Source organism: Danio rerio, chromosome 17, assembly GCF_052040795.2.
Source record: "Danio rerio strain M-AB ecotype USA chromosome 17, GRCz13ab, whole genome shotgun sequence".
Taxonomy (NCBI): domain Eukaryota; kingdom Metazoa; phylum Chordata; class Actinopteri; order Cypriniformes; family Danionidae; genus Danio; species Danio rerio.
In genome coordinates this window covers 48,109,550-48,128,958 of record NC_141037.1, presented here as the reverse complement: position 1 = coordinate 48,128,958, position 19,409 = coordinate 48,109,550, and the positions used below count along the sequence as shown (strand labels likewise).

Here is a 19,409-nt window from a genome sequence, read left to right as displayed (position 1 = left end):
TCAAAAGTTACACATTGCTACTTAAGGGTCCATATTAATACCTCAAGGGTACATATTAGTACCTAAAAAGTACAAAAGTGTAAAAAGTTTAGATACAAAGACAACCCCAAATCAGGAAAATTTGAGACTGCATAGAAAACGCAAATACAAAAAAAAAAAGAAATTAGTGATTTCTAAACTTAATTTGACTTGTATTTCAGAAAATATAACAAAAATTAATCAATGTGTTCCTCGTGATTTTTTTTTCTTTCTAAAAACAAACACATTCTGATTTTGGTTTTTGAAGCACATTTAAAAAAAGGTTGTAACTGTAAAGCATTTACCACTTTGTAATGTTGTCATTCCTTTTCTCAACACTTAAACAATGTTTAGGGACTGAAGACATCAAGTGACGAAATGTTTTAGGTGTAATTTTGTTTCATTCTCCCTGTAAACAAACCTTAAAGTGGTCAACAGTAATGGGTCTTTGTTGTTGCATGTTGTCCTTCAAAATCCACCACGCATTCTCTATTGGAGACAGGTCAGGACTGCAGACAGGCCCGTCAAGTACCTGTATCCTCTTCCTCCGCAGCCAGAACATTGTAATGTGTGCAGAATGTGGTTTTGGATTGTCTCGTTGAAATATGCATGAGCGTCCCTGGAAAAGAAGGCAACATGTTGTGCTCCAAAATCTCTATGTACTTTTCAGCATTATTGGTTCCAACACATAAGTGCAAGTTACTTTGCCACTTTCTGACTTGTTGCAGGTGACAGTCTGGATGATCCTTTTCTTCTTTGGTCCGACATCCATTTCTTCCAAAAAATATCTGAAATTCTAAATTCTCAACCCATCTTTGCTCCTAAAGGACTAGACTTTTCTTGGATGTTGCTTTTGTGCCAAATCATAATTAAAATCACCTGTTGACATCACCTGTTTCAAATCACATCATTAATTAACCAGTTTACCTGTTTAATAGCCCTAACTTGCTCCTGTCCCAACTTTATTAGAATGTGTTGCAGGTCTGAATGACAGAAAAAGATCTATATTTACAAATGAAATGAAGTTGACCAAACAAAACATGAAGTATTATGTGTTCATATTGATTGCAGTGAAATACAAGTCAAAGTAAATTTGCATATGACTACTTTCTTTTTTATTTGCTTTTTCATACTGTCCCAACTTTTTCTGATTTAGGTTTGTATATACTTTTGAGCTATCAGTCTAAACCGTTTACCTGTAAATGTGTATTTTTTTTAAAAGGTACCACCCAGTGTAGATGATAAATTGCACTGGTAAGACCTGGTCTGATCTGGTTATGTCCCCGTATTGATTTTCTCTCATGAAGTGTTTTGTGCTTGTATCTCAGTGTATATAAGCGCTGTAACTTAATAGCTGTAGTTAAGGGAGGAGCTGCTGTTTAGCCAACAAAACCATCTGAGAGACAGAGAGAGGAAGAGTTTTGGGTTCATTGTATCTTGCGCAACAAAGACTAAAACACACCAATAGGCAGTCAGGCCAGTGTTTCCGCTGTCCACAGAAGAGCTTGTGGTGGGACAGCCTGTACGTGTATAGTAAGCACCAGATTATCAGAGGCTGAACAGGTTTGTCAGCATATCAGCACCTTGGGATTTGTGCTCCGATTTGTATGGAATTGCTTTTGACATGGACCACTCGGGAGGCGATCCATGCTGGAAAAAAAGTGGAAGGGGAGAAAAAAACAACAACCACTAAATATAAAGCCACTTTAGCCAGTTTGATGGGTTTAAACTTTATGCCATACATGGAAATATTGTAGATTGTGTCCTCGCAGCTCTCAGCCATAAATAGCAAATTGAACTTTTTTAATGTCAGGGTCATTGTGAAGATATATTACAGATGCGCCACTTATTTAATATATCACTGTGTATGGAGAGATTGTTTTGAATGTAGAAAGTAGTTTTAACCCTTGGAGGAGTGAATTGTAGCCCCAGTTTCCTGTTCTAAGCTAACAGAAGTGACACCCGGAGTGGTCTTCTGCTGCTGTAGCCCATCTGCTTCAAGGTTGGACATGTTTTGTGTTCAGAGATGCTCTTTTGCATACATCTGTTTTAACGAGTGGTTATTTGACTCACTGTTGCCTTTTTATCAGCTCAAACCAGTCTGGCCATTCTCCTCTAACCTTTGGCATCAACAAGGCATTTGCGCCACAGAACTGCCGCTCACTGGATATTTTCCCTTTTTCAGACCATTTTCTGTAAACCATAGCGATGGTTGTGCGTGAAAATTCCAGTAGATTAGCAGTTTCTGAAATACTCAAACCAGCCTGTCTGGCACTAACAACCATGCCACTTTTAAAGTCACTTAAATCCCCTTTCTGCTTCATTCTGATGTTCTGATTCTAATGTTGTTCGTGACACCAATCATACAGAACTTAATTCAATGTAGGCTCTATTAATCCTTTTTCATTACAACATTGCTCCCTGCAGCCTCCAGCTTGGTTCTAATGCCTCCTCTATGAAACATTATTCGGAGACTGAAAAGAGATAGTTCTTAGATAAAAAGCTGTTTTGAATAAAGAAAACATTCAGTGTTTTCTAAAAAAAAAAAAAGCCAGCTACTAGTTATGTAGGTAACCATCGAGCACATTCTTTACATTGAGTATTCATTAACTACTGTACAAACAGCACATGTAGTATTTTTCTTTTCTGCTCCAGTGCAGCCATACAAATGTGTGAGGGCATTGATTAGATCTTTCTTTCTTTCTTTCTTTCTTTCTTTCTTTCTTTCTTTCTTTCTTTCTTTCTTTCTTTCTTTCTTTCTTTCTTTCTTTCTTTCTTTCTTTCTTTCTTTCTTTCTTTCTTTCTTTCTTTCTTTCTTTCTTTCTTTCTTTGGAAATGTCCCACCACAACATAATTAATAATGAAATGTTTTTACTTTATTTATTATTTATTATTTATTTTATTATTTTGTTCTTTTATTTTTTTTGTTATTTTATTAATTAATAATTAAAAAAAAAATGTAAAATGTATTTTATTGATTTAATTTGCCATCTTGTGTGTCTTATAACTCATGTATTTATTTATTTTGTACATTTGAAATCAAACAACATTGTTAATAATAAAAAAGGTTTTAAATAATTAAGCATAAAAAAGGGAAACAAGCAGTTGCTTTTTTGCTTTTGAGGTTTGTGTTCATGTAACCATTACGGCTATAAAATATGAATTGTAATCAGAACTCGACTTACATTCGACATACGTCTGAAGTGAATAAAATGACAAATGTTCACTACAGTTATCTAAACATCCTTAAATCATGATACATTTACTTGAGTTGTGAACACATGCAATTGTATTTTCAGTTTCATTGAGTTTTAGTGTTATTCATAACCTTTGTTATGATATGTCTTACAGAGTAATTATAGTAAAAAATGACTTTGAACATCTTGATTCACATGGACTACTTTTATTATGTCTTTTTTTTGTATTGCGACATCTTATACACTTTAAAAGATGGACATAAATGGTAGTCAAATATTTGAAATATATCTTCATTGGAGTTTCTAAACATTAAGAAATATATTATAGATTTGAAACAACAATGTTGTGAACAAATTACAGATTAAAAAAAGTAGCTCACCAAAAATTTAAAATAGTTTTATTTAGTTTTGTTTTATTTAGTTTTTTGGTTTGTGTTGCTTTTACTTTATTTATTTTATTATTTCGTTTTAATTTATTTTATTTTATTTTATTTGTTTTTTATTTATTTTATTCTTATTTAATTGTATTTATTTTTTTGTTTTATTTTTTTGTTTTGTTTTTTATTTTAGTGTGTTGTAAATTTTTATTTGTTTATTATTATTAGTTTGTTATTAGTAAACTAAGTTATTAGTTTATTATTTGTATATAATTTTTTTACTTTATTTCTAAAAGTATTTTATGAAAACATAATACCCAATAGTATACATCATGTATATATGTTAACAAAATTGTCTGAGTGTTATTCTGTGTATTATTCTGTATGTTATTATCTGAGTGTTATTCTGTTATTCTGTATATCTGAGTCATGCATTTATGTTACTTTTTAAAAAACAAAACTCATTGACTCTCACCGTCTTGTTTAGCATGTTCAGTATTAATAATTATACTTAACATCACCGACCTTTGTCATTGTCTGCATAGATTCATGCTCCAAGTGTAAATGATGTCCTTTCAACCTTCTCTTCTCTGCAGCTGGACCTGAGTCAGCCATTAGAGGAGCAGGGGCCCCTTGATGTCATCATTCACAAGCTGACAGACCTTATCCTGGAGGCCGACCAGAACGACACCCAGGCCCTGCTGCTGGTCCAACGTGTGCAGGTGAGAAGCGTGCGTGGGCTTGTCTCAAGTAGCACTGTTGCGATGCAGTCTTTCTAACAAACCACCACCCATTTTTGCCTGCTTTGCAAACAAATCCATGATCAAGTGAAGTAAACAAAGGAGCAAGTTCTTACTGTCGAATTTAATTAAATGTGAAATTTCTCCATACTTCTTTTCCATTATGGCAATTTGAGTGCTGCTTCAGAACTAGAAGCAGTTAAAAGCAGCTAATATTAACCTGGAAAAGTGGTTCTTAAAGGGGACCTATTATGCAAAAATCACTTTTATAATGGTTTAAACCCATTTGTGTGGCATCAGTGTGTGAATATAGCTGGCCTCTAATAGTAAAAAATAATTAATTCTATTTATTTATAGTCACATTTTATTAGTACTGCCTGCAGAAACACTTTGATTAACATTTTCCCTTTTACATGTTGTCAGAGCATAGACAGCCGTGAGTGAGAAGCAGCCGTCCACATTAGAGTTTTTCGCACCATACCTACTGAAGTGAATAAGAGGCATTATAAATGTGGAGTTTTTAGGATACACAACTGAACACTTTGAGTCTCCATAGACTGCCTTTTTTCAAGACACTTTTTTTTGACAGTTGTCAGTTTTTTACAGAGATAATGTTAGTCCTGTTTTGAATATGCTGCTATACTGATGCATAGGCACTTGTAGCTCCACCCTCTTTTGAAAAAGAGCACAATCTCATTTGAATTTAAAGTGACAGTCACCAAAGCTGCACAATTTCACTGTAAGCCTAAAATAGGCTTTTTAAAAGAATTATTAAAATATATTTGTTGGGTATTTTGAAACACCCTAGGGACATCAAAGACTTATTTTACATCTTGTAAAAAGGGGGATAATAGGTCCCCTTTAAAAGTCCTTTTGTTCGATATTTGATGTAAGTTCATCTTAAGCAAAAAGACGGAAAAAAAAGTAGCGCCTCTCTGTTGTTATCAAAGCTCAGCCAGTTAAACTTGATTCTCCACAATATAATACAGCTTTCTGCATAGTTCAAATGAGTCTGAAACGTTTTGCATATATGATCCTACTACATCTCCGTGGCCTGAAGCAATACATACCTTAGCAATGCGGTCGTTCACGTGACATTAACTCGAAAGCAGACATCATTCACACCAAAAGGAAATCATGTTTACTCTGCAGGAATCTCTATATAATATAATTGTCACGGTACTGGAATTTGGTAACAATCGATACTCTAATTTTAAGAACACTCATTTCCAGTTTACATTTGAGTTCCTAAACGGTGCTAATTTGCCCTTGTGTTCATATGCTTAATAGAAATTACTGTTTCCAGTATCCCTGTATTTTTGCAGTTTTTATATTTGATAAATATTATATATATATAAATAATATTGATCAAAATATCCAAAACTGCTAATTTTCATTATTATGCTGATGATACAGTCATATACACAGCTGCATCTACACCCAATCTGGCCCTTTCTCAACTATAGATTGCTTTTAATGTACTTCAACATAATTTATCTGCGTTTAAACTAGTTTTAAATGCTGATAAAACAAAACTTATGCTGTTTTTAAATTCAAAACATTCTAAGCAAAAGCTAGGTTCTATTACCGGTCCCAGTACAAATATCTTGGAATTTTAATTGATGATACATTTTCTTTTACTTACATTCAGCAATTGGTAAAACAATTAAAAGTGATTTTAGGCTTCTTTTTTAGAATTAAGAACTGCATGCTTTGTATCAAAGTCTGCATGCATTGGATACTTTTTACCATGGTGCACTAAGATTTATAAAAAATTTTAAATCCCTTATCATTGTGTGCTGAATACTAGTGTAGGTTGGTCTGCTTTGTCCATTCGTAGGCTCAAGCGTTGGCATATCTTTGTTTACAAATCTATACTGGGTTTACTCCCATCCATCCCTTCGGTCACAGGATATTTATTTACTGTCTGTTCCTTAATTGCGGACTGAGATGGAAAAAAAGGCTTTAAAGTACTAAGCACCTTTTGCATGGAATAATCTACAAACACAGTTGCAAGAGTTGATTTTACTAAATGCTTTAAAAAAGATTATAAATGATTTAGAAGTTGAAACACAGGCTTGTAGATGTTTTGAATAGTTTGTCAGTGTGATTCATGTTAACTGTTAATTGTTTTTTGTTTGTTGTTTGTCAGACCCATGTGACTCGTACTGCCTAAATCTTGGCCAGGACTCTCTTGTAAAAGAGATTTTTAATCTCAATGTGTCTCTCCTTGTAAAATAAAGGTAATAATAATAATAATAATAATAATAATAATAATGATCTGTGCTTACCCTCAGTAAACAGCGGTGAGTTCAGTGAACTGATAACCTTCACAGCCAATGACAGTCATTTCTGTTGAGCACGTGAACACAATGGCAAATCATCTTTGTTTAAAAACGCACTCAATAGCAATCAAATGTTAGCAGGAAATAGATGTTTTTCAAATTTCAGAATCGATTGGTATCTAATTCCAGTATCATGACAGCCCTACTGTATATTAGAACTATTCACCAAATAAAGATGAATATGGTGTGTAATAAACAAATTTTTGAATCTCCTTATTCTCTCACTTTGTATGTATGTTGCCATAGAGAGGCTCTGTACACGTTTCAAAATGCCAAATCAGGAAATCAGATCAACACAGTGTGGGTACTGTTTATTATTTTCTTACATAGGAAAACTTTTTATTTGAATGCTTTTTTGACATGTAAATAAGGCCATGTCCACACTAATACATTTTTGTCTAAAAACACATTTTTTTTTCTCTGTTTTGGCCTTCCGTCCACACTAAAAGTGCTTTTTTAGGTCTTTTTGAGAGCGCTGTCCAAAGTGGATAAATTTAGGACAACTGTTTTCATGTTGCAATGTGGGCTTTTGAAAACGATGATGGATTTTAGCCATGTGACCAATTCACCATCATAACATGGTGGTCCACATTGTACAGCAGATGTTTTGAATGCGTCACGTGAATAAACTATTTTGGTCAAACTGTGCATAAATCACATCACGTGATCATCCAAATGAGAACTTAACTATAAAAAGTCAACTTGTCAAAAAGAGAAAGAAGGAGAGTGTCGGGAAAGAGTTATATTATAGAGATAATACAGTGCTTAAAGATGCTATGTAGGCTACATGAAAACAGATTAAACTCTGTGAACAGGTTAAATACAGGAACAGAGAGAAGAGCGCTCTTTTGTTATCACAGTTGTCTGTCAGCATCCGCTCTTTTTTCATGGGTGATTTAGTCTTTGCTGTGTGTAAATGCAGACATTGGATATGAGTCACTTTTAATAGATGATGTAAGTGGGTTGTCAAAAAATGTCAGACACAGTCACACAATCGTAATTCACCATTGAGATCTACAGCCTAAATGACCAACTTCAGCATTAGCTGTAGCGTTTTGAAGAGGGCGGATCATATCATAAGCTAGAGATAATTTAATTGGTCAGAAGATTTGATGAGGTGATGTCAAAAAAAGATTAATTCATTTTGGTGGGAGTGACACACCTAAACTTTTGAATGTATTTATTTTCTGAATGCAAAATCTGTGAGACTAACCAATTGATACTAAACGCTAAAAACATTTATTTTGATTAGGTCTTTTTGAAGTTGCAGGAAAACATTTCTGCACCCATTTATTAAAAATTCCTCCTCCGATTTTGACATTTTTGCCCAGTAGTAAAGTACGGTACAGGAATGCGTTTTGCAAACAACGACGTAACTTGCAGCTAAACTATCATGGTACGAGGCATCGTTTGGAAGAAGAACGTTAAAGTGACGAGTGTTTTCCAAAACGCATAGCTTCTCGGTCGCAGATCCATCACTTGAACCATGTTAGTTATAACGTAAAACGCCCATAATGACACTCTAAACTAGGTGGAGTAACTTCTTTAGAGAAGAACCCTATCATTTTTTTGTGCAAATTATATTGTTTTACACAAACACGCATTAAAATAAAATCCAATAATAGATTTGGTAAAAACATGCACTGGCTTTCCATATTAATTGAAATATATGGCACATATAGGGCACATATATTTACAAATATAATTGAGAATGACATATCATATTCTAAAATATAAAATTACTTACAAAAGCGAACACATTTTCTAATATCATATATAAATTCTATAAATAAATAAATAAATAAATAAATAAATAAATAATGAGGTGATTTATCAAGAAATAAAATGTAATAATTATTATGTATTAGAAATGTAAAATCATACTTTAATAATTTTAATAGTAATAATGATGAGCATCATCATTACTTTAAAAATAGTTAAAAAAGCAAAGTGGCAGGGTAAAGGATAAGTGGGAATAGAACACAGCCAGAAACTATGTTTTGAATTACAGCTCCAGAGGTATAGTTGCCAGTGCTCAAGTTTGTGACGCAGTTTGTGAATGTTCGTTTGAGTGACGGATTTGGGAAATGGCAAATCAACAAACAATGGTTGTTTTGATGGAACTTGCGACCTTAGTTGGCAAACGATGGCTTTAAGAAATGCACCCCAGGTCGGTACGCGTCACCTTTATCAGGCTTGCGTTTCCACTGCCTAAAGGGTACCATAGTGGATGTGATGTTTAAAAGAAAATTTCAATCGACGTCATTCTTGCTCATGGAAATCGCACTCAAAGTAAAGCTGTACAGTCGTTCATGTAATATGAGAAGCACTTTTCACAAAACATGCTTTATACACATAAATACTGGTGTATGAGTGTTCATTACTAACATTTCTATGAGGATAATTTGATTATGACTGCAGATCAATGATATGCGAAATAGCCTTTATATGCAATTATATGAAATATATAAATGTAACATATATGAACACATACAAACCCTTTACAGTCTTCGATATGTTACCAATTACAAAAAAACTACAGACAGCGTTCATTTAGTCCTTATTTGGCTTCAAAACTAACATGAAATATAGCCCAGTCAGTTCAAACCTCTCATCTGCATCCTTAATTTTCACCAGCACATGTAACCTCTTGTTAGAAGGTAATTCTATAATTCTGAGTTTATAATAGTCCAAAAGGCGATGATAATAATTAAACATGGCAGTTTGTTCATGTTTTAGGTTGCAGCAAGAATCATTTACTGTTTTTTCCAGCTTCTCCTTTCACTCTCGCATTAGTTTCTTATGTCAGAAGTGCTTTAAAAATCATGCGCACATTACTATTATCAGCTTAAGAAGTTTGTTATTTCAAATAAAGACGCACACGCGAGCTCTTTGGTGAAAATAAAACCGCCCACACTTTTAGACTGCCTCGTAAAACAAAAACAGGACATGGCTGATTCTTCTTGGCTTTGTGGCTGTTCATCAAGATGACGACAAGGTTTGTTTGCTCTCGCGTCGACCATGGCTCGGTATTATATGTATTTAGTATTGCAATGTAATGTCTTGGGTGTGTATTAAAATTGGCGGTTTCTTTGTTTTCATTCTCCTGCTTGTGTATGCGTAAATGACGTATATCTCTAAACTAATAGTGTTCAGCTGCGCATCTTGCTCTGCCTTTTGATACCCTTTTGTTGTGCTAGGCAGGGCTTAATTTGTGCTGGAACACGCCGGATCCGGCAAATCAGAAATCTTATCCACCACCTCATTTTACCGATCCCCATTCGCTGTTCTTTTCATTTAGTTCCACGACTCCTCAACCCTCTTCACTTTGGTCCGCGACAACCAACCCCCGCCCTGGCTCTTAACTTACTTTCGCGACACCCTTCCGCTATCCAGCGCCCCGATATCCCCCACCTTTGCTAAGGGTACCTAAAAAATGGTACTGTACAGTTCACTTTTTGGCACCTTTTGACAATCGAAATGCCCATAAAAGCGTACCAAACCGTACTGTACCATACCACTCAGTGGAAATGAGCCATAACATATGCTCAAGCAAATTATGAAGAGATACACTCAAAAAATGACTTTTGCTGTTAGCTCAAACTACTTTTAAATTAACTAAATCAGCACAATTTTTTTGTTTTTTTTTGGACAACTTAATTATGTAATGTTCAATCCACTTAAATTTGTAAAAACGATTAAGTTAACTTAATAGATTTGTGTTGGAACAACATGAAGGAATTGTGTGGAACCCTGCATTTTTACAGTGTAAGTTCTATAATATAAAGGTATGTGGATATTTTATTTAAAACAAAACTTTACAGAATGTTTTGTTATCGTGAATAATGATATCTTCAACAATTTTTTAAAATTGAATTCAGGCCAATCTTACAACTATGTTTGTTGTTGTTTAGTGGTCTTATGAAGTGTCACCTCAGGGACTCACCTCTAAATGAGAACGTAAGAGTGCTGAGCCTCTTAATGTTCTTAAACAAAGCTCTCTCTCTCTCCTAAGACTGCGCTCTCACTAAGCATGTGCTTAATGTAAACGACGTCGATTTACGCAAGACACACAATGATCTGAAGTACGTGCTCACTCTGAACCATGTCAAAATCTGGAGATCTTTTTATTTTCTGATGTTATGTAACCTTTATATTTTGGGTTTCTTACATTTATACATTTTTCCCCTGTTAAACGAAAAGAAATATATTTAGAAACTGGGAAGCATAGACTTCCATAGTAAGAAAAAATGCCATGCACTTAAATACATTCTTCAAAATATGTTATTTTGTGTTCAACAGAAGTAAGAAACCAAAACAGTTCTGGAACAAATGCAGGGAGAGTAAATGTTGACAGGATTTTGTGCGCTATCCCTTTAAGCACAACAAATAAGTGGCTGGATATAAGCAAATGCATTCTTTTCTTGTGTGTCTACCTCCCATTTCTGTCAAATGTCTTTAATATGATTTAAGAGTTGAGTTGAGTGAATGGGGACAGTGAATAAAGAGTGAGTGACTGGTTATGCAAAAGAAACAACTTCTCAGCTTTGCATTCAGTTAGCATGATGTAATAGCAGTGTAACCCGTGTCCATACTGTATATATGTGCATGTTAGATAACTGACCTTTCAAAAGCACTGTCGAAATATTTCTCAATAGTCACGGTAGTTGCTGTTTTGTTCTAATGTGTTCCTCTGGTCTCGCAGGATTACATTGACGCTCACCCAGAGACCATCATTCTTGACCCACTTCCAGCCATTCGAACTCTGCTGGATCGCTGCAAGTCCTACCAGCTGGTGCACAGGATAGAGGACTGCATGAGAGGTACTGTGTCTGGCACAATCCAATGTAATTTTTATGTTACAGCAGTTATGATCTTCCATTACAGAAGGCACATAATTGGTTCTGTGGTGTGCTGTGACAAAAAAATAAAATAAATGGATTTTATAATAGAGGTTAACTGAGTGATTGGCCGACCAATGGGGTATATGCACACAGACTTTTAATTTTCAGTCAGTCAGCTGTCGTACCATTACAAAATGCCACGTTTAATATCTGATTTCTTTAAAAGTCAGTGATCCTTAATGCCTGATAAATATACGATAAAAGTTGGGTCTCAAAGCGGACAAGAAGCACTGCATTAAATTCCATTATTTACCAGCATATCTTTAATATATGAACATTTATTTTATCCCTGTATTTTCAATGAAGTTTCTGCACTCGCCTGCTGCCACTGGCGGCCCTAGTGTTTAAACTGCCTTTTATCTCGTTTTATGCTTGAACAACAAAGTGAATGCTTTAGTCGATTTAACTGATTGTATTGTAATTGCATTACAACATCAATGCTGTAAAAGGAACCTTATGAAATTGAAAATGGTCTAATGAATCTTTCACATTGGCTGAAAAACACTAGCCCATCAACTGGAATTAATTGTTGATTTTTAACATTAATCTGTATGGGCCGATTGTGCTTTAAATTAGGTAAATTACAGTAGGTACAGGCACATTTGCAAGCAGCTAAATGTTGTGTTATACCACATAAATACACCAGCACAGCCTGGTGACTACTTCAGAAAAGGGGTTTCTTTAGTATGCTTTTCTCTTAATCTAGTAGCCATTTACAACATTTTCAGCCAAAAACAAAAATATTTTTCTCAGTTTTGCCTCTTTTGTTTACATGACACCATTATTTTTAAGATTGAAATCACTAGGGGACTTGTAACCGTCTTCAAACTGAAATGTAAAAAAATCTAGTACACAACCTACAGTATGAACCACAGAACTCTCATAGCCAACCGAGGTTCCCCTCCCTGCCATCCCCCACTCACCAAATTAAATAAAATTTAGCATTTTGCCTGTTTGTTAATACAACAGCATAATTTTAGGGATTGACAATGCTGGGGGTAACAATGTTCAAACCCAACTGGAAAAAAACGAGGTGGGTACGAACCCCAACCCACCCTCTTATCCTCACACACACCCTCCCATCCTCACACCCTCCTTCAATTCTCACACTCACCAAATGAAATGAAACAAAAACTGCATTTTTTGCATTTTGTGCATTGTTCCTGTTTGTTTACACAACATCGTCTTTCTGGAGATTGAAAAAGCTAGAAGTGTAACAATGTTCAAACCGAATTAAAGAAAATGTGCTGCATCCCCTGCAGTATGAACCACAATACTCTTAATAGCAAATTGAGGTAACCCATCCACCACCCACCAAATTAAATGAAACAAAAATAGCATTTTGCCTGTTTGTTTACGCGACAGCATCATTTTTGGGATTGAAAACGCTAGGGATGTAACGATGTTCAAGCTGAGCCAAAAAAACTTGGTATGCCCCCTACAGTACGAACCACGTTACTCGCTTAGTCAACCGAGGTAACCCACCCTTCCTTCTCCCATCCACCAAATTAAATGAAACAATTAAATGTTGTGTTTTGCCTGTTTGTTTACAACAGTGTAATTTTGGGGCTTAAAAACGCTAAGGGGTGTAACAACTTAAAAAACGAACTGAAAAAACACTACGCCCCCTTCAGTATGAACCACAATACTCAAAACCAACTAAGTTAACCAACCAACCCACCCATTAAACATAATGAAACAAGATTGCGCATTTTGCCTGTTTATTTAGAGGACAGTATCATTTTTGGGATTAAAACGCAGAGGGTTTAACAATGTTCAAACTGAGCTAAAAAAAACATTGTATGCTTCCAACAGTATGAACCACAATATTCTGAGTCAACCAAGGTAACCCACCCTTCCATCCCTACAAACACAAAATAAAATTAAACAAAAAAAATGTGTTTTGCCTGTTTGACATGACATTTTTAGATTGCAAATGCTGGATGTAAAGATGTACAGTACCAACCACAATAACATCTGAGGTAATCCACCCTCCCATCCCTCCACCTACCAAATGAAATGAAACAAAAAATTGTGTATTGGTCATGTGAAGATACCAGATGATCCAGATCATCCTATATAGAAATGAATATGCACAGCCACGCCCTCATTTTCAAAAGTTTGCAGTTTTCAAACTATACTTGTTCTGCTTTGAAGTGTCATCAATAGCGGTATAATAGTTAAGAATTTGTTTTTGTCAATGAATCATTTTTGCTGTTTCACGTATCTGTTAAATTTCAACGGTTTCAACGATTCCTTCACAACTCTAACTAATCTGAGTTGCTTGAAATGCTAGGTACAGAATACACTGACGGCTACATTCTCAATCCCCCCGAAAAAACACACTGTGCAGAGGGTTTGGTTCTGTCCTGTTTCGCCGTATGTGTGTCTATGTTTGTCTTTGCGTCATGTGTATCCGGGTTCTATTGAACCAGACATGACAGATGGTTATGCAACAAAATCATCTGTAAGCCCCCAGTCTGTGTCTCTCCTTCACTCCTTTTCTTCCCTTGCCCTGATATCAGAGCCTCCCACTCTTTTTTTTGTAATTGAACTTTTTTATTTATTTTGAATTTTTACACCCACACAACATAAAATTTACAATACAAAATCAACATTCGAGAAATAATGTAAACAAATTATAATAAAAATAATAACAAAACAAAAAATATAACAAATATAAAATAGTACAAAACCATATAACAGACAGTCAAATTGACAACTTTTCAAGTTTCTTTTTATGTGCTCTCCAAATATTGCAAAAAGCTACCCCATTTCTGATTAAAGGTATGGGTGGAATCCTGAAGTCTTGCCAACATACGTTCATATGATGCAGTAGAAGTCATTAGTTCAATCCAATCTTTAAATGAGGGAGTATCTGAGTTCTTCCAATTTCGCAGCACCAGTCTCACAGCAATAATACATCCTGCGACGACTAGTCCAGCCTGTGTTTTAGATATTCCGTTCTGTAAAATCGATGTATCACCAAGAAGACAGACTCTTGGAGAATAAGGTAAAGGTTGTCCCAGCCATTTCTCAAGGTTTTGAATAACTCTTGTCCAGAATGGAGCCACCAAATCACAGCTCCACGTTAAATGTAAAAAAGTGCCCACAGACTGACCACATTTCCAACAGTGGTTATTTTCCATTAATCCTATCCTATACAGTCTTACTGGTGTCCAGTAATATCGAAGAGCCTCCCACTCTTCACAAAAAATAAAATCACAGTCTGTACATATTCAAATGTGAATTAATTACACAATATCCCAATTATTGAACCAAAAAAAAAATATATATATATACATAATTATAATAATTATTACTATCATTATTAATATTATTGTATTGTTATATTTTTTATTTGATACAAAATTAGTTGTTACAAAGGACATTTGATTAAGATTGAAAACAAGACTCAGTAGCCTTATATTTTGGAATATCACAATAAATATGCTTGATGAAAGATCGATTAAATTTTTGAAAATTGATCAAGATCAAGATAAATAAAAAAAAATGTGCATAAATAAAACTTTTGTGCGCTGCTGAGGAGGATAATTTTTTTTTTTTTTTTTACAATGGAGGCGACGTAGTGGCGCAGTGGCACGCTCGCCTCACAGTAAGAAGGTCGCTGGTTCAAGCCCTGGCTGGGTCAGTTGGCATTTCTGTGTGGAGTTTGCATGTTCCCTGTGTTCGCGTGGATTTCCTTCGGGTGCTCCAGTTTCCCAGTTTAAGCCGAAAAGAAAATTAATAATTGAAACTACAATGGAAACACAACTTCGTCTTCTGAGGTGCAAGTAATTTGTGGATCACACGGTGGCTTCACCTACCGCAGAAATGTCTTTTTCTTTTTGATATTTGTTAAGTCTATCAGGAAGTAATGGTTTTGTCTACGTTGACTTGTCAGATAGAAACTGTGCTTTTTTTGAAAAGTTATTTGTAATGTTTCAGTTTGTGCATATATCTAATGGGCATGTTTGGATAGAAACATAGCTAATCTTGAGCTAATTGCATGATTAAATTGTTTAAACAATAATTTAATTGATAAATTGGTTAATTAAATGAATGTTTGATTAATTGCTTGATTGGTTGATTTAGTAATTGAATAATTTCATTAATTATCAAAAATAATTTAGATATTGATTGATTGATTTGATTGAAATATTTACTGAATGATTTGATTGGTTGAAGGATTTGATTTATAAATTGATTGAACGATTAGATTGATTGAATGAATGATTTATTCATTGATTGATTTGTTTGGTTGATAATTTCATTGAATGATTTGATTTAATAAATAAATGAATGATTTATTCATTGTTTAAAAGAATGGTTGGTTGGTTAAATGTATGAATAAGTGAATAATTTGATTGATTGAATGATTTGATTGAATGGTTGATTGGTTGAATAAATGATTGGTTGAATGAACGAACAAATGAACGAACAAACAAACAAATGAATAAACAAATGAATAAATGAATGTATGAATAAATGATTGGTTGGCTAAATGGTTGAATGAATTATTTTATTGATTGTGTGATTGATTGATTTATTGAATGAATGGTTTGGTTGATAATTTCATTGAATGAATGGTTAATTGGTTAAATTAATGAATGATTGGTTGGTTGGTTAAATTAATTATTGAATAAATTAATAAATAAATAATTGGATTGATTGAATTATTTGATTGACTGAATAAATAAATGAATGAATGAATGAATGAACAAACATAACGCACAAATAAATAAACTAATGAATAAACAAATGAATGATTGCTTGGTTAAATGGTGTAATGATTTGATTGATTGATAATTTGATTAAATGATTGATTGAATGATTTGATTGAAAAAAATTGAATGATTGAATGATTTTATTTATTGAATTGTTTTTTCATTGATTAAATAGTTTGGTTGTTAATTTGATTGGATGATTTTATTGAATGAATGGTTGATTGGTTGAATAAATGATTGATTAACTTACTGACTAAGTGACTGATTGATTGATTGGTTAAAGGGTCATGAAACACCAAAACACATTTTTTGAGCTGTTGACAGTCGTATATGTGTCCCACACTGCTAAAAACACTATTAGGACACATATATCTCACTATAAAGTGAAAATTGGTTGTTTTTGCGTTACTTCGAGAAAATTACTTCCGGTTTGAAATGAATTTTTGAAGCTGCGTCACAGCCATAAGATCTTAGCGTGTTTTCCAGTGTGTAGACTGGACGTGTGTACCAGGACGTCCCGTATTACGTCTCTGAGCCTGATGCATTCATGTATGAGTATGGCTTGGTTCAAACCAATCAGCGCGCTCCATTATGTATGTGCTGCAACTTCATTAATATGCATGCTAGCTTTCTTAGACTGTACCTGAAGCAGTGTTCAGACGGCAGAGAGATGACACGCGTCGTGTTGCCAAAAGTTGTGGGAAAAGAATAAGAATTGTTTGGAGATGCAGGTCGTCAGTGTTGCTTATAATGTGAAGGTTTTGTTTAATTTTCTCTCTATGAGCGCGCTGCTGGACTTGTGTGGATCAGTGATTGCGACGAGCGGCAGAAATGCGTTTGTTTGAAACATTTTTTACTAGAGAGCATTTCTCACCAATGGTGAGATCCGGATTTACGGCTCGTCTCCTTTAAAAAAAGCACAAATGGGAACTCCCATTTTTATTTAAACCCTACACATTTTTCCTCCCCCGACACTCCCACCCAAACAAAGCTAGACACACCCACTATCCTGACTTTTTCCAAACTAGAGGTGTGAAAACATCCTGCTGAAATGGGGGGTATCATGGCCCTTTAAATGGTTGAATGGTTTAATTAATTGATTGATAAATTGATTGAATGATTTGATTTGATTAAAGTATTGATTGATTGATTGATTGATTGATTGATTGATTGATTGATTGATTGATTGATTGATTGATTGATTGATTGATTGATTGATTGATTGGTTGGTTGGTTGGTTGGTTGGTTGGTTGGTTGGTTGGTTGGTTGGTTGAATGAATAATGAATGAATGAAATAATGATTGATTGATTGGTTGATAATTTTATTATTTAACTGCTAAATTGATAGATTAGTGATTCATTGGCTGTTTTAAGTAACTTATCCGCAGAAAATTGTGACAAAAGTAAGTTACATTTGCAACAGTAAACATGCTGCAATGTAAAAGCCTGTGATGACTTGCTTTCAGATGACACAACTACCAAATGACACCCTGGCCATCTGTCTGCCTTCTCTCTCTTACATTCACAGGCTCACGCAGCACCACTTCCATCTATTTAGCACCAGTAAGCATGTCTGACAGTGGTTTCCATGGCAACACAAGTGCCAGCCGCTCTAGACACTCTAATATACATGGCAAAATAGTTTTGCTGTTAAATAACATTCAACAAGCTTTAAATTTACAAGCTTTTACATTGATGTATTGGTAGTTTTTCAGGTGCTTACTACATGATTGTGTATTTCTATATTAGATCTACTAACAAGCAAAGCAAAACATTTTCATTAAATACTTTGTATTTTACAATGAGTCACCAAGTATATATGTTTTACGCAGTGCATGCCCCTCCAGCCGCAACCCAGTCCTGGGAAACACCCATAAACTCTCTCATTCACACTCATACACTATGAATAATTTTGTTTACCCAATTCACTTACACCACAGGTCTTTAGACTGTGGAGGAAACTGGAGGACCCAAAGGAAACCCACACCAACATGGGGAGAACATGCAAACTCCATAAAGAAATTCCAACTTACCCAGGCGAGCCTCGAACTAGCAACCTTCTTGCTGTGAGGCGACAGTGCTAACCACTGAGCCACCATGCCGCCCCATATAGTTTCAGTAATAAAGATACTGTTATTGTTATTTGTATTGGTATCAAAATACATTTATATTATTATTATTAATAATAATAATAACAATAATAATAATAATAATAATAATAATAGGAATAATAATGCATATCATTTTTATTAATTTTTATTATTATTATTATTATTATTATTATTATTATATCTTTGTATTAAAAAAAAACCTTGGCTATTTTCTTTTACAAACACAACAAAACCTGGATTTTTCACCCCAATCACACAACTGTAGTTGGTCCTTTATTTATGCCCTGAAAAACGCTTCGTATCATTCGGTGTAGTAATAATCGTCATTAATTTCTGTCTTATTTTTTGTTTGTGCGTGTGTTTTATTGATAATTCACTGCATAGCACAAGTTACTAGGGTAGTCCTCTGCAGAAAAGGTTATCCATTTATACACTGTTTTTTTTTGAGGGACAAACTGACATTGAATGTAAAACTGGCAAAATACTGTAAATAAAACTGAAGCAGATGAGCAATGAATGTAATACATGTCTGTGAACATCCACTGACCTGCTGACATCTGCAGGACAGGAGGAGCGCTGCAGATTGTTTTCAGTTGACACAAACAATTGTTTCTGGACGTTTTGTTTTGTGTTTTGTTTCATTTCCTTTACTTTCCTTGCTTGCTGTTTGTGTTCTTTTATTTTTGTCTATTTGTTACTTTGTTTGGTTTTCAGGTTATTTGTCTTTTACTCTCATACAATGTAAATAAACCATCACTTTGCATGTTACATCAACAACTACTGACATATTTTTTAGAGGTTTTTCTTACTTTGAGAACCCATTACAAGCGTTACTCGTTCATCAACCACATTGTTTTGTTTTGTTTTGTTCTTTATTTTATAATGCAGCATTTTTTTAGATAACATTATTTGCATGCTCAGAAAAAAGAATAAAAAAAATCTGGAATTATTTTATTTTATATGAGAATGCTGCAGCTTTATTTAGTTCAC

General features: G+C 34.3%; 1 protein-coding gene across 2 annotated transcripts in view; it reads left to right on the top strand.

The window, feature by feature from the left end:
• itpk1b (inositol-tetrakisphosphate 1-kinase b) overlaps positions 1-19,409 on the top strand; it is a 106,212-nt gene that overhangs the window by 46,677 nt on the left and 40,126 nt on the right. The window contains exons 4-5 of one of the 2 annotated variants that reach the window (XM_087290993.1): positions 4,189-4,314; positions 11,383-11,500. In XM_087290993.1, coding sequence (XP_087147119.1) covers positions 4,189-4,314; positions 11,383-11,500 — 244 coding nt within the window. Of the gene's footprint in view, positions 1-4,188; positions 4,420-11,344; positions 11,501-19,409 lie in introns of both variants that reach the window. The other variant, XM_087290994.1, reaches the window with a different exon arrangement.